The 19,777-nt window shown below is 43.2% G+C and overlaps 2 protein-coding genes across 7 annotated transcripts in view; one reads left to right on the top strand and one right to left on the bottom strand.

The window, feature by feature from the left end:
- Window positions 1-391: 391 nt before the first annotated feature.
- Window positions 392-19,170, top strand: gpr161b (G protein-coupled receptor 161b). Of its 2 annotated transcripts, none has more exons than XM_069889256.1 (6): window positions 392-1,192; window positions 5,762-6,164; window positions 7,646-8,370; window positions 13,286-13,390; window positions 14,268-14,387; window positions 17,270-19,170. In XM_069889256.1, exons 2-6 carry the CDS (start codon window positions 5,803-5,805, stop codon window positions 17,284-17,286), a joined length of 1,329 nt encoding a protein of 442 aa, XP_069745357.1. In that variant the 5' UTR covers window positions 392-1,192; window positions 5,762-5,802; the 3' UTR covers window positions 17,287-19,170. The 2 variants fall into 2 exon arrangements, with proteins under 2 accessions (XP_069745357.1, XP_069745356.1); XM_069889255.1 differs by having other exon boundaries at window positions 394-1,192; window positions 16,684-19,170.
- Window positions 18,855-19,777, bottom strand: part of dcaf6 (ddb1 and cul4 associated factor 6) — a 156,190-nt gene continuing 155,267 nt past the window's right edge. For all 5 annotated transcript variants that reach the window (XM_069889246.1, XM_069889247.1, XM_069889249.1 and 2 more), the window contains one exon: window positions 18,855-19,305. In XM_069889246.1, the coding sequence (XP_069745347.1) occupies window positions 19,247-19,305 (59 nt within the window). In that variant the 3' untranslated portion in view covers window positions 18,855-19,246. The remainder of the gene's footprint in view (window positions 19,306-19,777) is intronic.

Here is a 19,777-nt window from a genome sequence, read left to right as displayed (position 1 = left end):
TGTGTGGTAGCTGGTGTGCAACAGCTCTGTTATTTTTAAACCAAAATACACACGTGCACACAAACTCTGCCAGTCTTCACAATATGAAGATTGGGGCCTGGAGCATTGAATCCGGTGTGTTGTTGAGCAAGCTCGGGTGCTTGGGTGAGGCTGCACTGGGTAAAACACATCAGGCAGGAGATGCCAGTTTAAAGAGCAAACCAGTGGGGTGAACATATCCCACACAGTGAACCTTGCCATCAACAATGAATGAATCGAGCTTCTCTGAGTCACGCAGTGGAATTTGCAAAAGCCTTGGGCTGATTGGAAAAGGGAACCAAGATGCAGCAGTTGTCAGTTAAGGAGGTCCCAAGCAGGAATTCACAAGGCAGTCAGCTTGAACTAAATCCTGGGGTGCATCCGAAAGTGAGACAGATTGGTCCTTTGGGTCAACCTCAGCCAGCATCAAGGTGGGGAGGGAATCAACGCTCTGGGCAAGTGGGGCAGACAGGGACGAGTCCGCTGGACGAAACCCAGCCGCTGGCCGCTGCCTCTTGTCCATCAACCGGTGCCAAAGCAGAGGCGCTGATGTGGAAACTCGCAGGGAGGCCGAGTTTCAGCAGGAAACTTTCCGCGATCGAAGGGGGGAAGAGAGGCAGCTTCTCACAGCCAAGCCGGGGCGCGGAAGCCGCACATTCCCCTCCTTCCCCCGCCCCCCTCCCGCTGCTTGAACTCGGCGAGTCGCCGCAGATGCCAGGAAGAAAAACTGGGGGAGCAGCAAAAAGAAGTTGGTGTCTGGCGCCGGATTGTTGCAGACCGATCGGCGTCTGGCGGGAACGTTTGGTTTCACTTGGCGCTGAATTAATGGCCACTCTTCATTAGCAGGGACAGAGGGGGCCAACGCGAGAGGAGCGAAGCCAGCCGCTCATCGGCCATTCTCTCCCCTTCCAGCTTCCAGCAGGCGAAGCGCCTGTCGGCCGGGGATGTGAGGGGTGCGGCGCGAACCGGGCTCTTCCTGTGGCCGCCCACGGAGACCACCCAGGGTGTGAGCAGGGAGAGTCGCTTCGGAGCCCGGCGCCATTGCGTCGAGCAGGTCAGCGGGCGAACGTGTCCAAGTGGCGAGCAGAGGCGGGACAGCGGGAGCCACGCCGGCGCCAAAGAGTTGGCGAGTTGCGGGGGAACGATGCGGAGGAGCGGACCTGGCGCACGGAAGGTGAGGCGGGAAAGTTCTCTTGGAGTTGAGCAGACAAAGGGAGACCAGCGTGGTTCAGACCTGGTCCGGTGGAGGGTCTCCCACGACCTCCATTCCCCGCACAACGTGGGGGGGGGGGGGGGAATGGGGCCGCTGGCGGTTCTTTGTGCGGCTGCCCCGATACCAGGGCGGCTCAAGCCGAGGCGGCTTCCCTCCCTCCACCGGGGACAGGCTCTCCCGGGCGGCCGCTCCAGGTGACTGGCGAACAAAGAGAAAAGTTTGGAGGGAGTGAATGGATTCGGCCGGTTTCTGGCGACCAGAAGGGGCGAGGCCCGCAGCCCCTCCGGGGAAGGTCGCTGGCGCTGCGTCCCCTTTGTCCAGACGCTCTGCAGGCGGAGAGACCAACTCGCCCGCTGGAAATAAATACAGCTTGAAAACAACATATTAGAACGAATTGAGCCATTTGCCTTACAATTAAAAAGAAATAAGACATTAGATAACAGGATTCTATGTTTTCTACTACACTTGTGTGCCATTCCTCATCTCTGCCCAGCCCGGTCTTGGCCATGCATTCAGCCCGGTCTTGGCCATGCTTTCAGTCCGGTCTTGGCCATGCATTCAGCCCGGTCTTGGCCCTGCATTCAGCCCGGTCTTGGCCCTGCATTCAGCCCGGTCTTGGCCCTGCATTCAGCCCGGTCTTGGCCCTGCATTCAGCCCGGTCTTGGCCCTGCACTCAGCCCGGCCTTGGCCCTGCACTCAGCCCGGCCTTGGCCCTGCACTCAGCCCGGCCTTGGCCCTGCACTCAGCCCGGCCTTGGCCCTGCACTCAGCCCGGCCTTGGCCCTGCACTCAGCCCGGCCTTGGCCCTGCCCGCAGCCCGGCCTTGGCCCTGCCCGCAGCCCGGCCTTGGCCCTGCCCGCAGCCCGGCCTTGGCCCTGCCCGCAGCCCGGCCTTGGCCCTGCCCGCAGCCCGGCCTTGGCCCTGCCCGCAGCCCGGCCTTGGCCCTGCCCGCAGCCCGGCCTTGGCCCTGCCCGCAGCCCGGCCTTGGCCCTGCCCGCAGCCCGGCCTTGGCCCTGCCCGCAGCCCGGCCTTGGCCCTGCCCGCAGCCCGGCCTTGGCCCTGCCCGCAGCCCGGCCTTGGCCCTGCCCGCAGCCCGGCCTTGGCCCTGCCCGCAGCCCGGCCTTGGCCCTGCCCGCAGCCCGGCCTTGGCCCTGCCCGCAGCCCGGCCTTGGCCCTGCCCGCAGCCCGGCCTTGGCCCTGCCCGCAGCCCGGCCTTGGCCCTGCCCGCAGCCCGGCCTTGGCCCTGCCCGCAGCCCGGCCTTGGCCCTGCCCGCAGCCCGGCCTTGGCCCTGCCCGCAGCCCGGCCTTGGCCCTGCCCGCAGCCCGGCCTTGGCCCTGCCCGCAGCCCGGCCTTGGCCCTGCCCGCAGCCCGGCCTTGGCCCTGCCCGCAGCCCGGCCTTGGCCCTGCCCGCAGCCCGGCCTTGGCCCTGCCCGCAGCCCGGCCTTGGCCCTGCCCGCAGCCCGGCCTTGGCCCTGCCCGCAGCCCGGCCTTGGCCCTGCCCGCAGCCCGGCCTTGGCCCTGCCCGCAGCCCGGCCTTGGCCCTGCCCGCAGCCCGGCCTTGGCCCTGCCCGCAGCCCGGCCTTGGCCCTGCCCGCAGCCCGGCCTTGGCCCTGCCCGCAGCCCGGCCTTGGCCCTGCCCGCAGCCCGGCCTTGGCCCTGCCCGCAGCCCGGCCTTGGCCCTGCCCGCAGCCCGGCCTTGGCCCTGCCCGCAGCCCGGCCTTGGCCCTGCCCGCAGCCCGGCCTTGGCCCTGCCCGCAGCCCGGCCTTGGCCCTGCCCGCAGCCCGGCCTTGGCCCTGCCCGCAGCCCGGCCTTGGCCCTGCCCGCAGCCCGGCCTTGGCCCTGCCCGCAGCCCGGCCTTGGCCCTGCCCGCAGCCCGGCCTTGGCCCTGCCCGCAGCCCGGCCTTGGCCCTGCCCGCAGCCCGGCCTTGGCCCTGCCCGCAGCCCGGCCTTGGCCCTGCCCGCAGCCCGGCCTTGGCCCTGCCCGCAGCCCGGCCTTGGCCCTGCCCGCAGCCCGGCCTTGGCCCTGCCCGCAGCCCGGCCTTGGCCCTGCCCGCAGCCCGGCCTTGGCCCTGCCCGCAGCCCGGCCTTGGCCCTGCCCGCAGCCCGGCCTTGGCCCTGCCCGCAGCCCGGCCTTGGCCCTGCCCGCAGCCCGGCCTTGGCCCTGCCCGCAGCCCGGCCTTGGCCCTGCCCGCAGCCCGGCCTTGGCCCTGCCCGCAGCCCGGCCTTGGCCCTGCCCGCAGCCCGGCCTTGGCCCTGCCCGCAGCCCGGCCTTGGCCCTGCCCGCAGCCCGGCCTTGGCCCTGCCCGCAGCCCGGCCTTGGCCCTGCCCGCAGCCCGGCCTTGCCCCTGCATTCAACCCAGTGTACAGGCTACAGGGTTGTCCCTAGAACAACCGCTTCACAGTTCATCAATTGTCTTGAAGTTGATTGTGGACCATGTGTTTGCAATTGAAATTGCACCCAACACACAAGGAAAATGTGTTTAGATCCTGACATGTTGTAAAAAAATATATTTTTTTCCCTCCATTTGGTTGTTAAAACTCACAGTTTTTGTCGGATTTTGGCTGATTTGTACCAGCAACATTTGCATTATATTTTCCTAAATGTAATAGCGTCTCAATAATCTAGCAGGATCATTATCAGACAAAAATACAGACGATGAAGCTCGTTCATGGGGTTAGGTTTTAAGAATGGGCTTGAGGGGGTAGAGAGTGGCAGAGATTTCCAGAATTTTAGAAACCTGACTCCAGTGAGTGGTGGTTCAAAAATGGAAACTTGCAAATCTGCAGGAGATGTGGTTGGGGTCTGGTGATTGAGAATTGAGAAGGTAAATTTTAAAGTCTTTTAAAAAAAAAATTTTTGGAGCTAGTATAGATTCGGATAATCAGTCATTGGAACATATACATACAGAATGATCTTTGATGAAACTACAGATTAGCTCACATACATAGGGACATTTGTGAGGAGAGTCAAGTTCAAAGGTCATAACAGTGAGGTTGAAGATTTCAGCATCAAGTTAGCTGAGGTAGGGACGAAGGATTTGTCATACACCTAAGTACAATGTACATATGCACTGAAATTCTTACGTTCTGCAGCCAAACAGGTTTGTAAGATAAGCCAACTCCAAAAATATACATTAAATTACCCTACTACAGATAAATCAATATTTACAGATAATGCAAGGTAAAATATTGTTTCAATAGTGCAGACAGGTCTTTGCAGTAGTAAAAACACACCAAAATGCTGGAGAAACTCGGCTGGTCTTTTCAGTGTCCTTAAAAAGCAATCTGCTTTTTACTACAATCACAGTATCTGCAGATTTTCATGTTTCAGAACTTTGTGGTATCCTTGCAGTAGTTTACGCTTAAAATCGTATGGAGGGGAGGTTTCAAGATCTTGACAGCTGTTGGAACAAAAACTGGTTTTGAACCCGTAAGTGCTAAAATTCAGGCTTCTGTACCTTCAGCTTGAAGGTAACAGTGAGAAAAGCTTGTGATTAGGATGATGGGGATTCTTATAGATGTTGGTTCTTGAGGCAATGTCCCACTTAGAAGTCTTCAATGGATGGAAAGTTGGTGCCTGTAAAACGTACTTGGTGAGCTCTGCCACTTTCTGCAGCTTCTGTATTCCTGGGCATCCAACTTTCTAGTCACTATACCTGTAGAAGATTGGTAGAGAATTCAAAGACATGCTGAATCTCCTCAGACTTCTTATAGAGGCCTTTTTCACAGTTCCCTCAGTATGCTGGCTCCAGGAGAGGTCCTATGAGATAAACTCTCATAAATTTGAAGATACTAACATTCTACTGCTGTCCTGTTAATGAAGACAGGTGTGTGGATCCTCAAACTCCCTTTTTTAAAGTCCACAATAAGCTCCTTGATCTTATTGACATTAGGAGCAAGATTGTTCTGGCACCACACATCTAGATTCTTGATCTCCATCCTATATTCTGAGTCATCCTTGCTTGTAATTTGGCCAACAACAGTGGTGTCATCTGCAAATTTATAGAATGTATTGGAGCCTACCTTGCAGAGGGAATAGAGGAAGTATGCATCCTTGAGGTGCCCCTGTGTGGATGGTTTCCACAAATGATGAAGGAACAGAGTTGATGACAAGGAATACAGGTGTTAGATTTTGGATAAACACTCTCAAAGGTTTAGAGATAGAGTGGGCGTTAAGAGAAGTTGTGAATGTTGTCAGTTTATGTGTAGATCCTGACATAATGTTTTGGAAAGACCTCCACAGGGTAGATGCAAAATAGGAGGGGGACAAGTGTAGATCTTTGGGATACAGAAGTGATGTTGGAGGTACGACTAGAAGCCATCAACACGTGATTCTCCACATAGATAGGAACGGAACCAGAGGGTTGTGGCCCCTCTGCATGGTCATTATTGCAGAGGAATTAGAGGAGGGTGTTGTGGTCAATTAACAGGGAAATTGTGTATATACCACATCATTCACTCGAAGTAATCTCAATGTACATATGTCTTCTGTTTTGTACAGCTAATTTTTAAAATTATGTTTGTTTCAGGATTCAAGCATGCAATTACCTGTCTCTTCCCTACCTTCGCAATGAACTGTAACACCAGTGTCAATAGAAGTGGGGGAAGCAACACTACCCATGAAGACAGGGGAGTCGTCATTGCAGCATCAGGTGCCATCATTGTTATTGCTTTGTTGGCCTTTCTGGGAAACTTGGTGATTGTTGTAACTCTGTACAAGAAATCTTACCTCTTGACACCAAGCAACAAATTTGTCTTCAGCCTAACACTTTCAAATCTTCTGCTGTCAGTTCTGGTACTCCCTTTTATTATTGCAAGCTCAATCAAGCAAGAATGGATCTTTGGGGTGGTGTGGTGCAACTTCACAGCATTATTGTGCATTCTGATCAGCTCTGCCAGTATGATGACACTTGGAGTCATTGCAATAGATCGGTAAGACTTCTTTCTCTGGAAAACTGTATATTCTGCAATACAGCAACATTTGGACTGTATTCTGTAGAAATAGTAAAGATTTTCATATTGGCAATCTCTTGAAACCAAATCTTTTATGTGGAATAACCCCTCGGAGCTTTAATGAATGATAAGTAGGTGTGAATTAAAAAGTTAAGTACAACACACATTTGCTCCTAACTGGCAGTTGGAGTATTTTAAAGAAAATTACCTACAGATATGGAAAATAAATAGCAAGTTCTGAAAACGACAAGCTGGGATTTGGTTCAAATTGTCATTGTATTTCCAGAATTAAATTCTTGAAACAAAAGTATTTGCAAACCACCGAGGACAATAATTGTTCCCAGTTGTACGACTGGTCTTGTGTGATTTTCTAGAAACAAAAAGATGGGAGAATGCGTGTCGAAAGAACCAAAGACTTGTTGCTCCAAACCAAGGCTTTTATTAACTAAAAGACTGGAGCATATCACAAGTAGGTCGACCAATCTAGAATGACCCGGTCTGGCGAGGAGCAATCCTTTAAGACCTGCCAGTAGGTGTGGCTACACTCTCAACCAATCACAGTCATCCTACACGACCATCTGTACATATACACATTGGTGATAGAATCTGTACTACCACAAGACCAGGGACAAGTTGCGTAAAATGAGAGAAAAAAAAAACCCCATGCCTTTGGGTAGTATATTGAACAATATCTTCAAGTGTTTCAGGAAAAAAAGAGTGTACGTGGCCATTTTCGAGATGGAGTCCAAAAGTTTGGTTAAAGGGTTGGATTTAAAAGAGATTATTAGAGTGAAAAAGATGGAAAAAAAGGATGAGTGGAGTTGAGATGTTAAAGGGGTGGTGTGGGGAGGAAATGATGTAAAGACCCAGGTGAGACTAAATGACGCTTTCTCTGTTATAAGAAAATGTGAAGAATTGATTCAAGGAAATCAGGTTTGAGTGGTAAGCTATGGTCGGGGGGTGGTTGGTGGAGTGGGAAAATAGTGGTGATGAAGTTAGAAATTGAGAAGCATGGAGTTCTGTTAGATTTTAGACAGGTGGCTGAGAGTTTTAAATCCAAGGTACAAGTGAACAAGTTGAAGATAACTTGGCCACTGAGCATGTGCAAAGCAGTACACAAGTTGTAGGTGGGTTGTTCTCAGTAGAAGGGGCATAGGCTGGAGTAAATGGTAACAGAAGCATCAGTGGCTATGAATTAATAGCAAGGACAGTTTAGTTATTGACTTTTCACTGGTCCTTCCTATCATCATGTTGGCTTCCACCTTGCCTGTGGCCTGAAAGGAGGACTATCATTCTTGTATGATGCACTTAATTCGGATTCATTTCTTCTTGTTATTAACCTTGCTTTTTAAAATGTTGTGGATTTATTGCGTTAACTGCATTTTTTGTGGAGGTAATAAAGAAGGTAGTATTGATATATGAGTTGCTGTGTGTGGCTGAGATATTTTTGATTTTTGCAGGTACTATGCTGTTGTTTACCCAATGGTGTATCCTATAAAAATAACTGGAAACCGTGCTGTGGTTGTGATTGTATACGTTTGGCTGCACTCTCTCATTGGATGTCTTCCTCCTCTGTTTGGCTGGTCAGCTTTTGAGTTTGACCAATACAAGTGGATTTGTACAGCTGCATGGTATAAAGGATTAAGTTACACTGTCTTTTGGCAGATGTGGTGTGGACTGTTGCCATTTGTAGCCATGGTCATTTGCTACGGATTTATATTTCGTGTGGCCAGGCTCAAAGCACGAAAGATTCACTGTGGAACCATCATTGTTGTGCAAGAAGAATCCATGAAGGATGGAAGAAAAAATTCAAACTCCTCTACCTCTTCATCAGGCAGCCGAAGGAACACCGGCAATAATATAGTTTACTCAGCCAATCAATGCAAAGCCCTGACGACTATTGTGATTGTGATTGGAGCTTTTGTTGTCACATGGGGCCCTTACATGATAGTGATTACCACTGAGGCACTTTATGGTAAAGGCACTGTGTCTCCAGGACTGGAGACACTTGTAACATGGCTGTCTTTCATTAGTGCTGTATGTCATCCACTCATCTATGGCCTGTGGAATAAAACGGTGCGCAAAGAGCTGCTAGGGATGTGCTTTGGTGACAGATACTACAGGGATTCATTTGTTCAACGTCAGAGGACATCCAGGTTATTCAGCATCTCCAATCGCATCACAGGTAACCTTATAGGGAGTGGGCAAATCTTTTTCTGTGATGACTGCATTAAGAAATATTATTAGCGTCTTTTGCTTTCTCATATTTACTTTTTTTTTGGCAGTAGGTGCTGAAAATAGGACTTGTTTATTTGAAAAGTGTAATGTGTTGTGTACCTCTTGTAAATAAGGTATTATTCCCAGAGAAAATGTTCACTTGGTGTTTAAGGCTCTTACAGATTTATACACGAGTACATTTCACACGGATGCAGTTGAAATTGACTGGCCAGACATTTACCTTAATTTTGTACAAGATGCGTTTTATTGAAAACATTGACATTTATATGACATAGATCATAGCTATATCATAAACACAATTGGTGTTTTCTGCTCATTAGATTCTTTTCAAATTCAGAGTAGAAGGGTACAATGCCTCAAAAGTGATTACTGTATTACAGAGAAATCCTGCTGCAGTATATTGAGTCATCCAGATTTACAGTGAGGAGGAATGTCGATGCCCCTAGGAAAGGGTTGAGAGGAAATGTGAGGCAATACAAGATTGCTGTAATGAATGCTTCGTCTGTTCGGTGATGTGTGTGATTTTTCAGTTTATAGAAGGTTGCCTGATGCTGTGATGCTAAAAGAATGTTTTGACGGAATAGATTTTCAGGGAGGTTCTGAGGCATATTTCAGATGCCTCAGGTTGCATTTAAACAAGAAATGCAGATTTCATGAGGGTCTTGCTTCTGAATATGGATCCTCTTTTGGGAATTGCAGAAACCTTTTTAAAACAGAAAGGTTATGAAATATTCAGTTTATTTGTTATTCTATTTGACCATTTGCTTCTTGCTGATTTTCTGCCTCCACCCTTTGAAAACTTAAGCCATGTGTGCTCCCTAATAAGTAGCTGTTTACCCTTGGGCTAGACATCATGTGGATATCTTGCGTTTTACCTGATTTCTTGGCAGATGGCCTGCTGGAAACAGGATGATCAGGCAGTACTATAATGAACCCATTAGTCTCAGTGGACAGCTTTGATTTGCTCTCTATATTAATCTACTTTGCATGGGGCAGTAGAGCACTGGAGTAGGGAAACATATCCAGAAGATAAGAAAGGAGAGCCCTGGACTTGTGAGGATAGGTAATCCATCTGTTTGTCCAGGTTGCATGGAGTAATGGCCTGGATGAACTTGATGGTCAAAGCTGAGGATGTTCATGTACAGCTATTAAAATAACAGGACTTCAGTAAGGATGTACTCTAGGATCTCATGGGTTGTTTTTGAAGGATTGTGTTGAAAGACAATGTTAAAACCCATAAACGTGGAAAGCAGTTTCCTGTATCTCTCATTTTGAGTTCCTGAACAAAGATTTTACCTTGCCAGCCCCTCCTCTGCTCTGGATTTTGGTGGGTGATACCTGTCTGTTAAAATTTATATTTAATTCTCCCTTGAACATCATTGCTGCCAATATGAGGTAGGTACAGGGACCATCTGCTGCTAAGTTTGGCATGCTAAGTCTGTGTTTTCACAGTGAGGTAAGAATAAATTATGATCTGCTTTGCCCCACAATGTGCCTTATTCCATCTGATTTAACCTGAAAACTATCTCTAACTGTAACAAATATAATTTTCACCATTTACCAGCTGTCCTCAGCAGCAGAATTAAGAGCATGTTTATCTACAATTAATAGATTTTGTGTTGCAAAGAATTACCTACTATGTAATCACCTTCTTTTAAATGAATGGTTATATTCTCCCAAGCAAGATTCATTTCATCAAGCTTTTCCATTTTGAACTACGCAAACAACATTTCACTAGCATGTTGCCAGGACTAGAGGGCTTGAGTTGTAGGGAGAGGTTGGATATTTATTCCCTGGAGTAAAGGAGGCTAAGGAGTGACCTTATGGAGTGACCTTATAAAGTCATGAAGAGCATGGATAAAGTCTTTTTCTCAGGATAGATGATTCTAGAATTAGGAGGTGCTAGCTTTAAGATGAGAGGGAAAGGTATAAGAGGGATCTGAAGGAAACCTTGACACTCAAAGTGTGGTTCATATCTGGAACGAGTTGCCAGAAGAAGCCGTAGAAGCAGATATAATCACAACATTCAAAATACTTTCGGACAGATCGATAGATAGGAAGGGCTTAGAAGAACGTGGAGCAAATAGTCAAATGGGATAAGAGTGTGAAGTTGGTCAGCATGGACGGAGTGGGTGGGCTGTATGATTCTGTGATGTGTCCAAGTCCTAGTGTGTTAGCCCACTGTGACACCTTGTCTTATGACTTAATAATGTTTGCAATACAAAATGTATTTTTCAGTTATTTTCCATGGGGAAAAATAATAACTGCCATCTATTTTGTAAGTACTAACATTTATAAAATTCATTGGAAAATATTTGGGATGATAGGTGAGTCATTTGCTCCAGGAAACCAACCTTTGATCTGAACTTGTAGCCATAGTATTTATGTACAGTTCAGTTTAGTTGGAAAGGGAAAACCCAGAGACTAAGGAAAAATCAAATTGAAAAACTTATTTTTCAGTTACATTTAAATGTATTTTGGAGTAAAAATACATTTAGGTAACAGTTGGAAAATTTGAAAATGTGAAGCCTTGCATGTGAATTAATAGAAAGTCAGTCTATTAAATAAAAATAAACAATATCCTAAAATAGGACATTTAGGGTTCTCAAGCTGTGATCTCCGATTAGAACTAAATTTCAAACAACTACTCCTGTCTATTTTAAATGAGCTGCAACACATGGTTAAAATCTGGAATTCTTCACTAGTATTATTTAAGAAAATTTGACACTCACAGTAGTGGGATATTGAGCCAAGGGTTTGGCCAAGGTGGTGAGTCTTAAGGAGTGCCCTAAATGGGTAAATGGAGGTTAAAAAAGGTGAAGGAGTTTAAGTTGAGAATTTCAGAATTGAGGGTCTTCAAGAGGAGGCAAAATAACGGTACGATAATAAATTGGGGTCCCCAAGAGGTTGGGGTTGCAGAAGGGAGATGGCCTAAAAAATGTTGTTTAAAATAAAGGTGAGAAACTTGAAAAATAATATGTATTTTTAAAATTGAACTGTTAGTCAATGAACACAAAATGTGGAGCAAATGGGAACATAAGCCATAGAGTTTTGGATGAGTTAATTCATTGGCCTGCCAATTGCTATTGTGTTCCATTGGAGTCGGTGTTGGGACCCGCTTCTTTTCAATGTTGTATATCAATGATTTAGATTATGGAATGAATGACTTTGTCACCAAGTTTACAGATGAGTTCAAAGATTAGTGGAGGAGCAGGTAGTGTAGAGGAAACAAGGAGGCTGCAGAAGGATTAGGAGAAGTGGCATTGTTGAAAAGTGTACCGTCATGCACTTTAGTAGAGAATATAAACAGGCAGACTATTTTTTAAATGGGGAGAAAATTGAAAATTCCCAGATGCAAACGGACCTGCGAGTCCTCGTGCAGGATACCCTGAAGGTAAACTTGCGTGTTGAGTTGGTGTTGAAGAAGGCAAATGCAGTGCTGGCTTTCATTTTAAGATGAAGAGCAGGGATCTGATGTTGACACTATATAAGGCACTGATGAGCCCTCATTTGGTGTATTGTGAGCAGGTTTGGGCTCCTCGTTTACAAAAGGATGTGCTGACGTTGGAGAGGGTTCAGAGGAGGTTCATAAGGATGATTCCGGAATAAAGGGGTTATCATATGAGGAGTGTTTGACAAATCATGGTCTGTACTCAGGAAAATGAGGGGGGGAAATCTCATTGAAACATTTCGAATGTTGAAAGGCATGGACAGTGTAAATGTAGAAAGGTGGTTTCCTATGGTAGGAGAGTCTAGGACAAGAGGGCACAACTTAAGAAGGATTGAAGGGTGTCCACTTATAAAAGAGATGTGGAGGAATTTTTTTTTAGCCAGAAGGTGGTGAATTTGATAACTTGTTGCCACAGGTGGTCGTGGAGGTCAAGTCATTGAGTGTATTTAAGGCAGAGATTGATAGATCTTGATTAGCCATGGCATCAAAGATTATGGGGAAATGGCCGGGCAGTGGAGCTGAGGGGTAAAATAGTTCAGCTCATGATTAAATGGTCGGACAAACTCGATGGGCTGAATAGCCTATTTCTGCTCCTATGTCTTATGGTCTAAAGGAATAGGTTCGTGGGTAACTTGGAAGTGGTGGTGTGTGTTTTACTGTGCTTATCTTAGCAAGGTTTTCATAATTTGCAATAATGAAATGGTAGCTAATCATATTATTGCAATATCTTTCTTTTAATATCCTTTTTGGCAAGATGCCATAGTTTTGCTCCAAACTGAATAGGTGACTAACACTGCAAAGAAGCATTATAACTTATAAAGACACTGTAAGATCGTCAACAGCTGTTTAACAATTTCTGCATTTTCACCTCCCAATTATTGCTGGCAGCTGTTTATTTTTGCTGTTTAAAAATGATGAGTAGTATAATGAGCACTTTGAACTTTCATTATCCAGGAATTGCTGAATATTGAACAATAGAATGCTGGTTGACTTAAGTACAGAATCTCAGTGGTGAATGGCCCATTACCAAACATTCAGTTTTCCAGCCATTTAGATAGTTCGTGATTTTTGTCATTGGAAACGTTAGTATATAACAATAGCAAAACTGGATTTGAAATTGATCATTATTCTCTTTTAAGAACATGAAAGTGCTAAGAAAAATAAACCCAGTCAATAATAATTTCAGTTGCTATAGTGTTTTGCAAGATTCAAGTCTCTGGTTTTATAAAAATGTTACACCCATGTTGATGTCAGTTTCAAGCTCTACAAAGAATTTCTAAACAAATAATCACATAAGTATTTAAAGGAATGATTATAAAGTTGATTGAATGCAGACATCAAATATTTTATTTTTTTTAAATCTTCAATTAAAATGGAAGGAATAAATTTAACTTGTTTGTTCTTTGGACAGATTTGGGATTGTCCCCTCATCTCACAGCCCTGATGGCTGGTGGACAATCACTGGGTCACAGTAGTAGTACTGGGGATACTGGATTTAGCTTCTCTCAGGACTCAGGTAATTCTTCCTAATACCTGTATTTAGAGCTGGCACACTTTGGAAGATTTAACTTGCTTGATGTAAGGATTGCATGTATTAAAAAATTGTCCACCTCACAAACCATTTTGCATTTATTAAAATCTTAAATGTTTGTAATTACAATTCTGTGTCAAAATTGTATCTAGAATGTGATTTTAGTTCACTTTGATTTAGCAATATGATCTATAATTAGAAAATGTGACGACTTCCACCTCTGGAATACCTCAGAGGAAATGCTTAAGGCTGATGCAGTGTCATCATCAAGTGACATCTGATCACTTTATTTCTGAAGTGGCTTGAACTTGGTATCTTTTGAAATGCGTACGTATTGTTCATTATTTTATTCAGTTCCTTAGCCTCGTACCTTCCTGAGAGACAGTGATCATAGAATCATATTAAATATGTTTTTTTAAAGCTTTCCTTTTAGGTGTGTTACTTTTTTTTGTTTTCACTTCCAAGACTTGATTGAAACTAATGCCACCTCTGTTCAGTTCTTGAGAGCTCATGTTAATAAAGAGCCCACAATTAATACTTCAGTTGTAACATACAACTGTGGGCCTAGTCCTTCTCCAGAACCAAAGGATTTTAATCACAGTACAATTCTTTATTTCTGTTCTAAACGTGGACCTGGTTGCCTATTCCAAATGGAAGAGTGCTATTGTACCACAAGTACTGGCTAATATTCCTTTCACAGCTAGCAAGTTTTTCTCAAAGGAGGGAATATTTCCAAGGAATTGAAATTTATTACAAATACTTTAAATACATTGTAATATTTAATTCACAGAAAGCTCTGCCCTGGCATTGTGTTGTCACAAAACAGTGCTGTTCATTTTTTCCCCCCCAAACTGTACTTTAGGTACTGATGTCATGCTGTTGGAAGATTTTAATTCAGATGGAAGTCATTATTCATACAATAGTAACTATCCAAGTAGAAGACGGAATTCTGCGACAGTTGGTGAGCGCCCAGAAGCACAAGGTATTTATGGAAGTGATTTCTATCCCTGAGCTACTTACTTTGTCTTCTTTTGATCACTTGGATTTCTGACGTGCAAAACATGTGATAATATATGAGTCTCCATCTTAAATAGCAAAAAACATATTTTACATCTACCATTGATGGAATAGGTATCCTTTCTCAGTGGACATGTACCTGACTTCAGTATTTAGGGTTCATGTTTGGGTGCCTTAACTAGGCAGAAGCACTGTGGAGTTTCAAAAAAAACAAACTATCTAACCTACCACAATGAAGTTATTTGATAAACCAGTTAGATACATAACATTCTGTGATTTTTTTTTGCTATATCTTCGTGGAAACAGTTCCCGTAAACAATGCCAGGCACAACTCTCTGGATTTCATTAGTGAGCCGGAATGTTGGTTCAGTGGTACTCAACAAGTTTTCTTGAGAGATTGGTTTCACTGGTTCAAACAATGTGGCAAGTTTGCGCCACAGGCAAGAGTAAAGTGGCACACCACATATTATATAACTGCCACGTGAAGAGAAGAATGTGATTTGTACCACACACACTCTATATTGGTTCCAACATTTGGAAAATCAGGAATGAGAGTAATTAACCCTCAATCCTCCTCTCCCATTGACTGAGATCATGGCTGACCTTATGAACTAACTCCATGTATCTGCCATTTTCTTCTTAATACAAGATATCAATATTGCATTTAAAATTAACAATTGGCCTGACAGTATTTGGCCCTTGTGGAAAAGTTTTGAATTTCCAATTGTGTTTTTGTTCACTGAAAGGTCTGACTGTAGGTTGTAGACAACATGGTCTCATCCTTGTATCCATATTAGTAAATAGTTTCTATGTGTGCCATAAATTATTCGTAGTATCTTGAAAACTAATCAAACTACCTGTTAAACAATTGGATTCTGCGAGTACGACCAGTAATCTCTCATAGAAGAAACAAATCCGTTGTCCCACCATGTTCAAGCTGGCCATTTACTAGCACTTGGTCCACAACTGTTTTTATATTGACAATTCAAATGCTCATCTAGGTACTTAAATACTGTCAAGATACTTGCCTCCACCCCCACCTCAGGCACTGTGTTCCAGATTTCAACAAAGAATAAGTTAGGCTCCTTACCTTTCAAACCTATGACCTCCAGTTTTGGATATCTCCTTGTCATGGGGAGTAGTTTGCCCATAGCTGCCCTTATCTAAGCCCCTAGTAATTTTGTACGTCCCCATTTCAGCCTCTTCCATGCTTAACAAACACCTTACTATTGCTTGTATAGCAACTGAATAATATTGGCCTCAGTAATAATCAAATCCAGCCAATTAGATTACCTGCTCCTCCCATATTTCTCAATTTTATGCTGCTGAGCCAATTTCTGTGACCAGTTAGTAATTAATGGCTAATCTCATTATCTTCATCTGTGACTGTCTCTTGTGCAACTTTCATCAAATGCCTTCAGATAAACAAACCCTTGTATCCCCTTGTCCATTTCTTTAATTTAAAAAAAATCCAACTTGTTCATCACATATTCCCATTCCATTACAAATGTGTGCTGGTGCTCCCTGATTGATTATATAGAAGTGAAGTGAGTGGTTTGCAGTCTCAAATAATAATGATTGCAGCATGGAGAGAAATAAGTAAGATTAGAGTCGAGGCAATCATCAATATATATATATATATATATATATATATACACACACTCATACAAGTATATGTGTACATATATTTTCTCCCTCCCGAGTTTTATACACACACACACACACCCTTGTTTGTATCATCTTCCTGAAGAACACCAAGTCAAGTGCATGTTTTAAGTGTATATTCGGGTTATTATCTGCTTTCAATTAATGTTCTCCATCTGCTACTTTATCTTATGCACTTATTCCAGGGACCCTTTATGTTCTCCATTGCAAATGCAATGATTCATTGCTGTCATTGATCAGGTGGATAGAATGATTTGGTGAAATGCAAAGGTACCATAAATACTTTGTCCCTTCTCAACACAAGCCTAAAAACATATGTGCCTGTGCTTGTGTTGGCATTCCCCAGCACCTACTATCAATCATTAAACTACCTCTTTGGATTTCAGATGTGGAGAGCATTTGGACCAAACCTTCTTTCTGTTAGTTAACCTGTTTTCTCTGCTAGATAAGTCTGTGGACTATAAAAAGCACTGTATATCAGAATATAATTGCAGCAAGGCCTTCAGAAAGGGAGGAGAAAATTAGCACTGAAAATTTTTTGATTTGGGATCACGCTTTGGTTTAAAAAAAATAATAATATTTTGTTCCTTTTGCAGAGGAAGTTGACCCTTCTTCAATCCTGCAAATCAAAGCAGATGTTCACAAAACGCTGGACAATTTTGCTGCCAGTTTGGCCAAAGCTATTGAGATGGATGCCAAAATGAGCCTATTTGGGGAGAGTAGTTTGCCTGGAGATTTGTTTACAGTTATTAAAACAGTACCTGGAGGTACCAGCAAAGGAAACAAAATTTCTGCAGATCAGAGATTAAGGCTGGAGAGTATTGATGAAGGAATTGTTAATGATGGCACAGAGGAAGAGAATGCTCTCGTTGATTAAAGCAAACTTCCAATGTAGAAAAGATATTTATTTCAGATGTGCAACATGGCTGAGGTTTAAAGTATCAATCAGTATCCCTTCATTTGTTGCAAAAATATTCAATTATTGATGTATAAAATTACAGGTGAAAAATTCAAGCAGTAGAAATCTAAAAATGAGAACAGCCAAAGAAGTTGACATCTATGCCCATTCCTATTGTCATTTTTAATAATTTGCCTTACAGTGAAATACAGAAAGAAATTCTCTTCTTCCCCGATAGAATGTTTGCTGCAATTGTGCTCATTCTAGAAAATGTTGTCTTCCAGCAGTGATGGTCAGTTGACAGGAGAGTCAATGCCTGGAATGTTGGGGAAGATGACCTCACAGAATGGTTTTCATGAAGGTACACGATTCCACCTCTTGATCCTCAGTGTATGTTTTCCAAACAGATATTGTAATGAAGATGTTTGAGGCGTTGGAAAGGTACAACGAAAGAATATAAATTTATAATTGTTTCAAATGGTCAAGGACAGTTTCTCTTGTGTAGCAGCTTGAGAGTTGGTTCTAGTTTACCAAGCCCAAGGGCAATACAGGATCATTTTTTTAATGCCTGTATGTAGATATTTATAAGACAGATCAGCTAGAGGCACTACTTAATTTTCCTTGTTAGGTTTTTTTTTAAAATGTCACAAAAGTTTTTGGATGTCTGTGGAAATGTGCAAGACCCAAAAAAGAATGGAACACAAGCACATTGCTGACATTATGGTTCTACCTTCAAATTATAGTAAGTGTACTTGTACTATATAGTAAATGTTCACATGTTTCTTAGCCATGTTTTAGTCAATTTAAAAAATGTTTTGGACAACTGAGTTGTGTGTGTCAAAACTAAAATGTATTGAACATTTGTAAGTTAAAACAAATGACAAATGGTCATTGCAACATTTTATATTAAAATAAAGCTGAACAAGTTATATTAACATTTATACTTCATGTAGGTTTAACTGATTTTAATGTCTCTTCAATGCTTATAACTAGTGTCATGTGCACTTAGGAGGGGGTAAGATACCAGGTTATCAGAAAAGGTAGAGTTGTATCTTTGACTGCTGAAGGATGCCAAGTATATAGATGGAATCGAGATGAGAATAAATATGGTCTTAATATTTGCAATAATGTTATTGTGAGCATTAGAGTTCCTGGCCAATGTTAGATTGGATAAGTAAATAAAAGACTATTAAAAGATATAGTATAACTTCAAATTACTTATCTGGATGATTGTATATGCTTTATTCATTTCTGCCATGTTATCCTTTCAATCCTAGAAAGATATTACAATTCGATCTTTCATTGGAAGTAAGTGTTTTAAACCAAAATACATGTTGAAACTTCCTTGGAAGAAATTATTCATTTAGCTGTATTATATTACCTGCATTCTTCTGGTGAGAACTTCAGTGAGTAAAGTATGCAAATCTTCTTATGACGTCAGTCTCTCCACACCTTGAATCTCATCATTAGAAGGTGATCTTACTGAAACCGTAGATGTTAATGGAATTTGACAAAGTAAATGTTTCTCTTTTGTATGGGAGTTCTAAAACCAAGGAGTCTAATTTCAGATTAAGGTGGTAGATCAGAGATGAGGAGAAATGTTTTCTAATGGATGTGATGACTGTCTTTTTCCTTGAGAGCCACTAAATATGAATCCGTAAATATTCAGGCCGAAGTGGAGTTGTATTTGAATTGGAGGGAAAAGGCAGTAAAGTGATCAAATTTGTCTTGATCTTGCTGAATGGTGGAGAAAGCATTAAGTGGTATGCTGCTCCAATTTCATATTCTATATTGAAATTTTCAACCAATTAGTTGGGTGATTGGTAGGCCACAAGTTTTTGATATACCAACTGACAATTAAACCAGTAATTTTTTAAACAACCAAAAACTTTAATGAATTTTCCCCCTCAGTGTACATGCATAACAGCAGATTTAGAAAAGTTTCATCTTGCCCTCTTACTAGTGTTTTTTTCAATCTTCGCACTCAAGACATTGATCCAAGAACATACAGTTGCACGAGAGAATATTGCACTTGAAACTTCCAAGCATCTCATCCACAGAACATAATAATTAAAAGAAACTTATTCTTTCCCACCTTTCTCATCCAATTCATGCACACATTTTACACAAAGAAATTTTCATATTAAATGTACCTTTTTTTTCAGAAAAGGAACTAAAATAACACTAAGGCTTTGTAGGGAAAATATACTAAATTTTCTGTAATACAAATTTCTTGATGCTTTTTTAATCTAGACAATTAATTATTCATAATCATCATTCTCTTGACCAGAGCCTTCTGAACGGTCACCTTCCAACCGATCTGTATGATCGAAGAAAACATCAAATATTTATTTGCCTGTGTTTAAAAACTTACTTATTCAGATGCTATAGAGGAAGATGTAATAAAATTGTATTCATACAAATTATGTTTATCTAGCTTATAAACAAGCTGTCTTTCATAATATTTTAAATTACCTCAAATCTACAATTTTGAATTGTAAAGCTGCTATGCTAAGTACTATGGGACTTTAGAAAACTCACTGGAATTAATACATGACCATTTTCTATTTTTGAACTCTGATAGGGAAGCCAGTTTGAGTCAAAAACATTTGGAAAATTGACAGTTACTTTAAACAATTGGAGAAGCTAAGCTACTTTCCTGAGTTTTGTATGTAATATTTTAACAAAACGTAAAGCTTTCCAGGAACAAACACGTTCAATAAAGGTTTAAAAAAACAACTACAGACACTGGAAATGTGAAAAATAGGAAGCAGGCCTGGCAGCATCTAAGG

Source organism: Narcine bancroftii, chromosome 7 (assembly GCF_036971445.1).
Source record: "Narcine bancroftii isolate sNarBan1 chromosome 7, sNarBan1.hap1, whole genome shotgun sequence".
Lineage (NCBI taxonomy): Eukaryota > Metazoa > Chordata > Chondrichthyes > Torpediniformes > Narcinidae > Narcine > Narcine bancroftii.
This window is presented reverse-complemented; position numbering and strand designations above follow the sequence as displayed.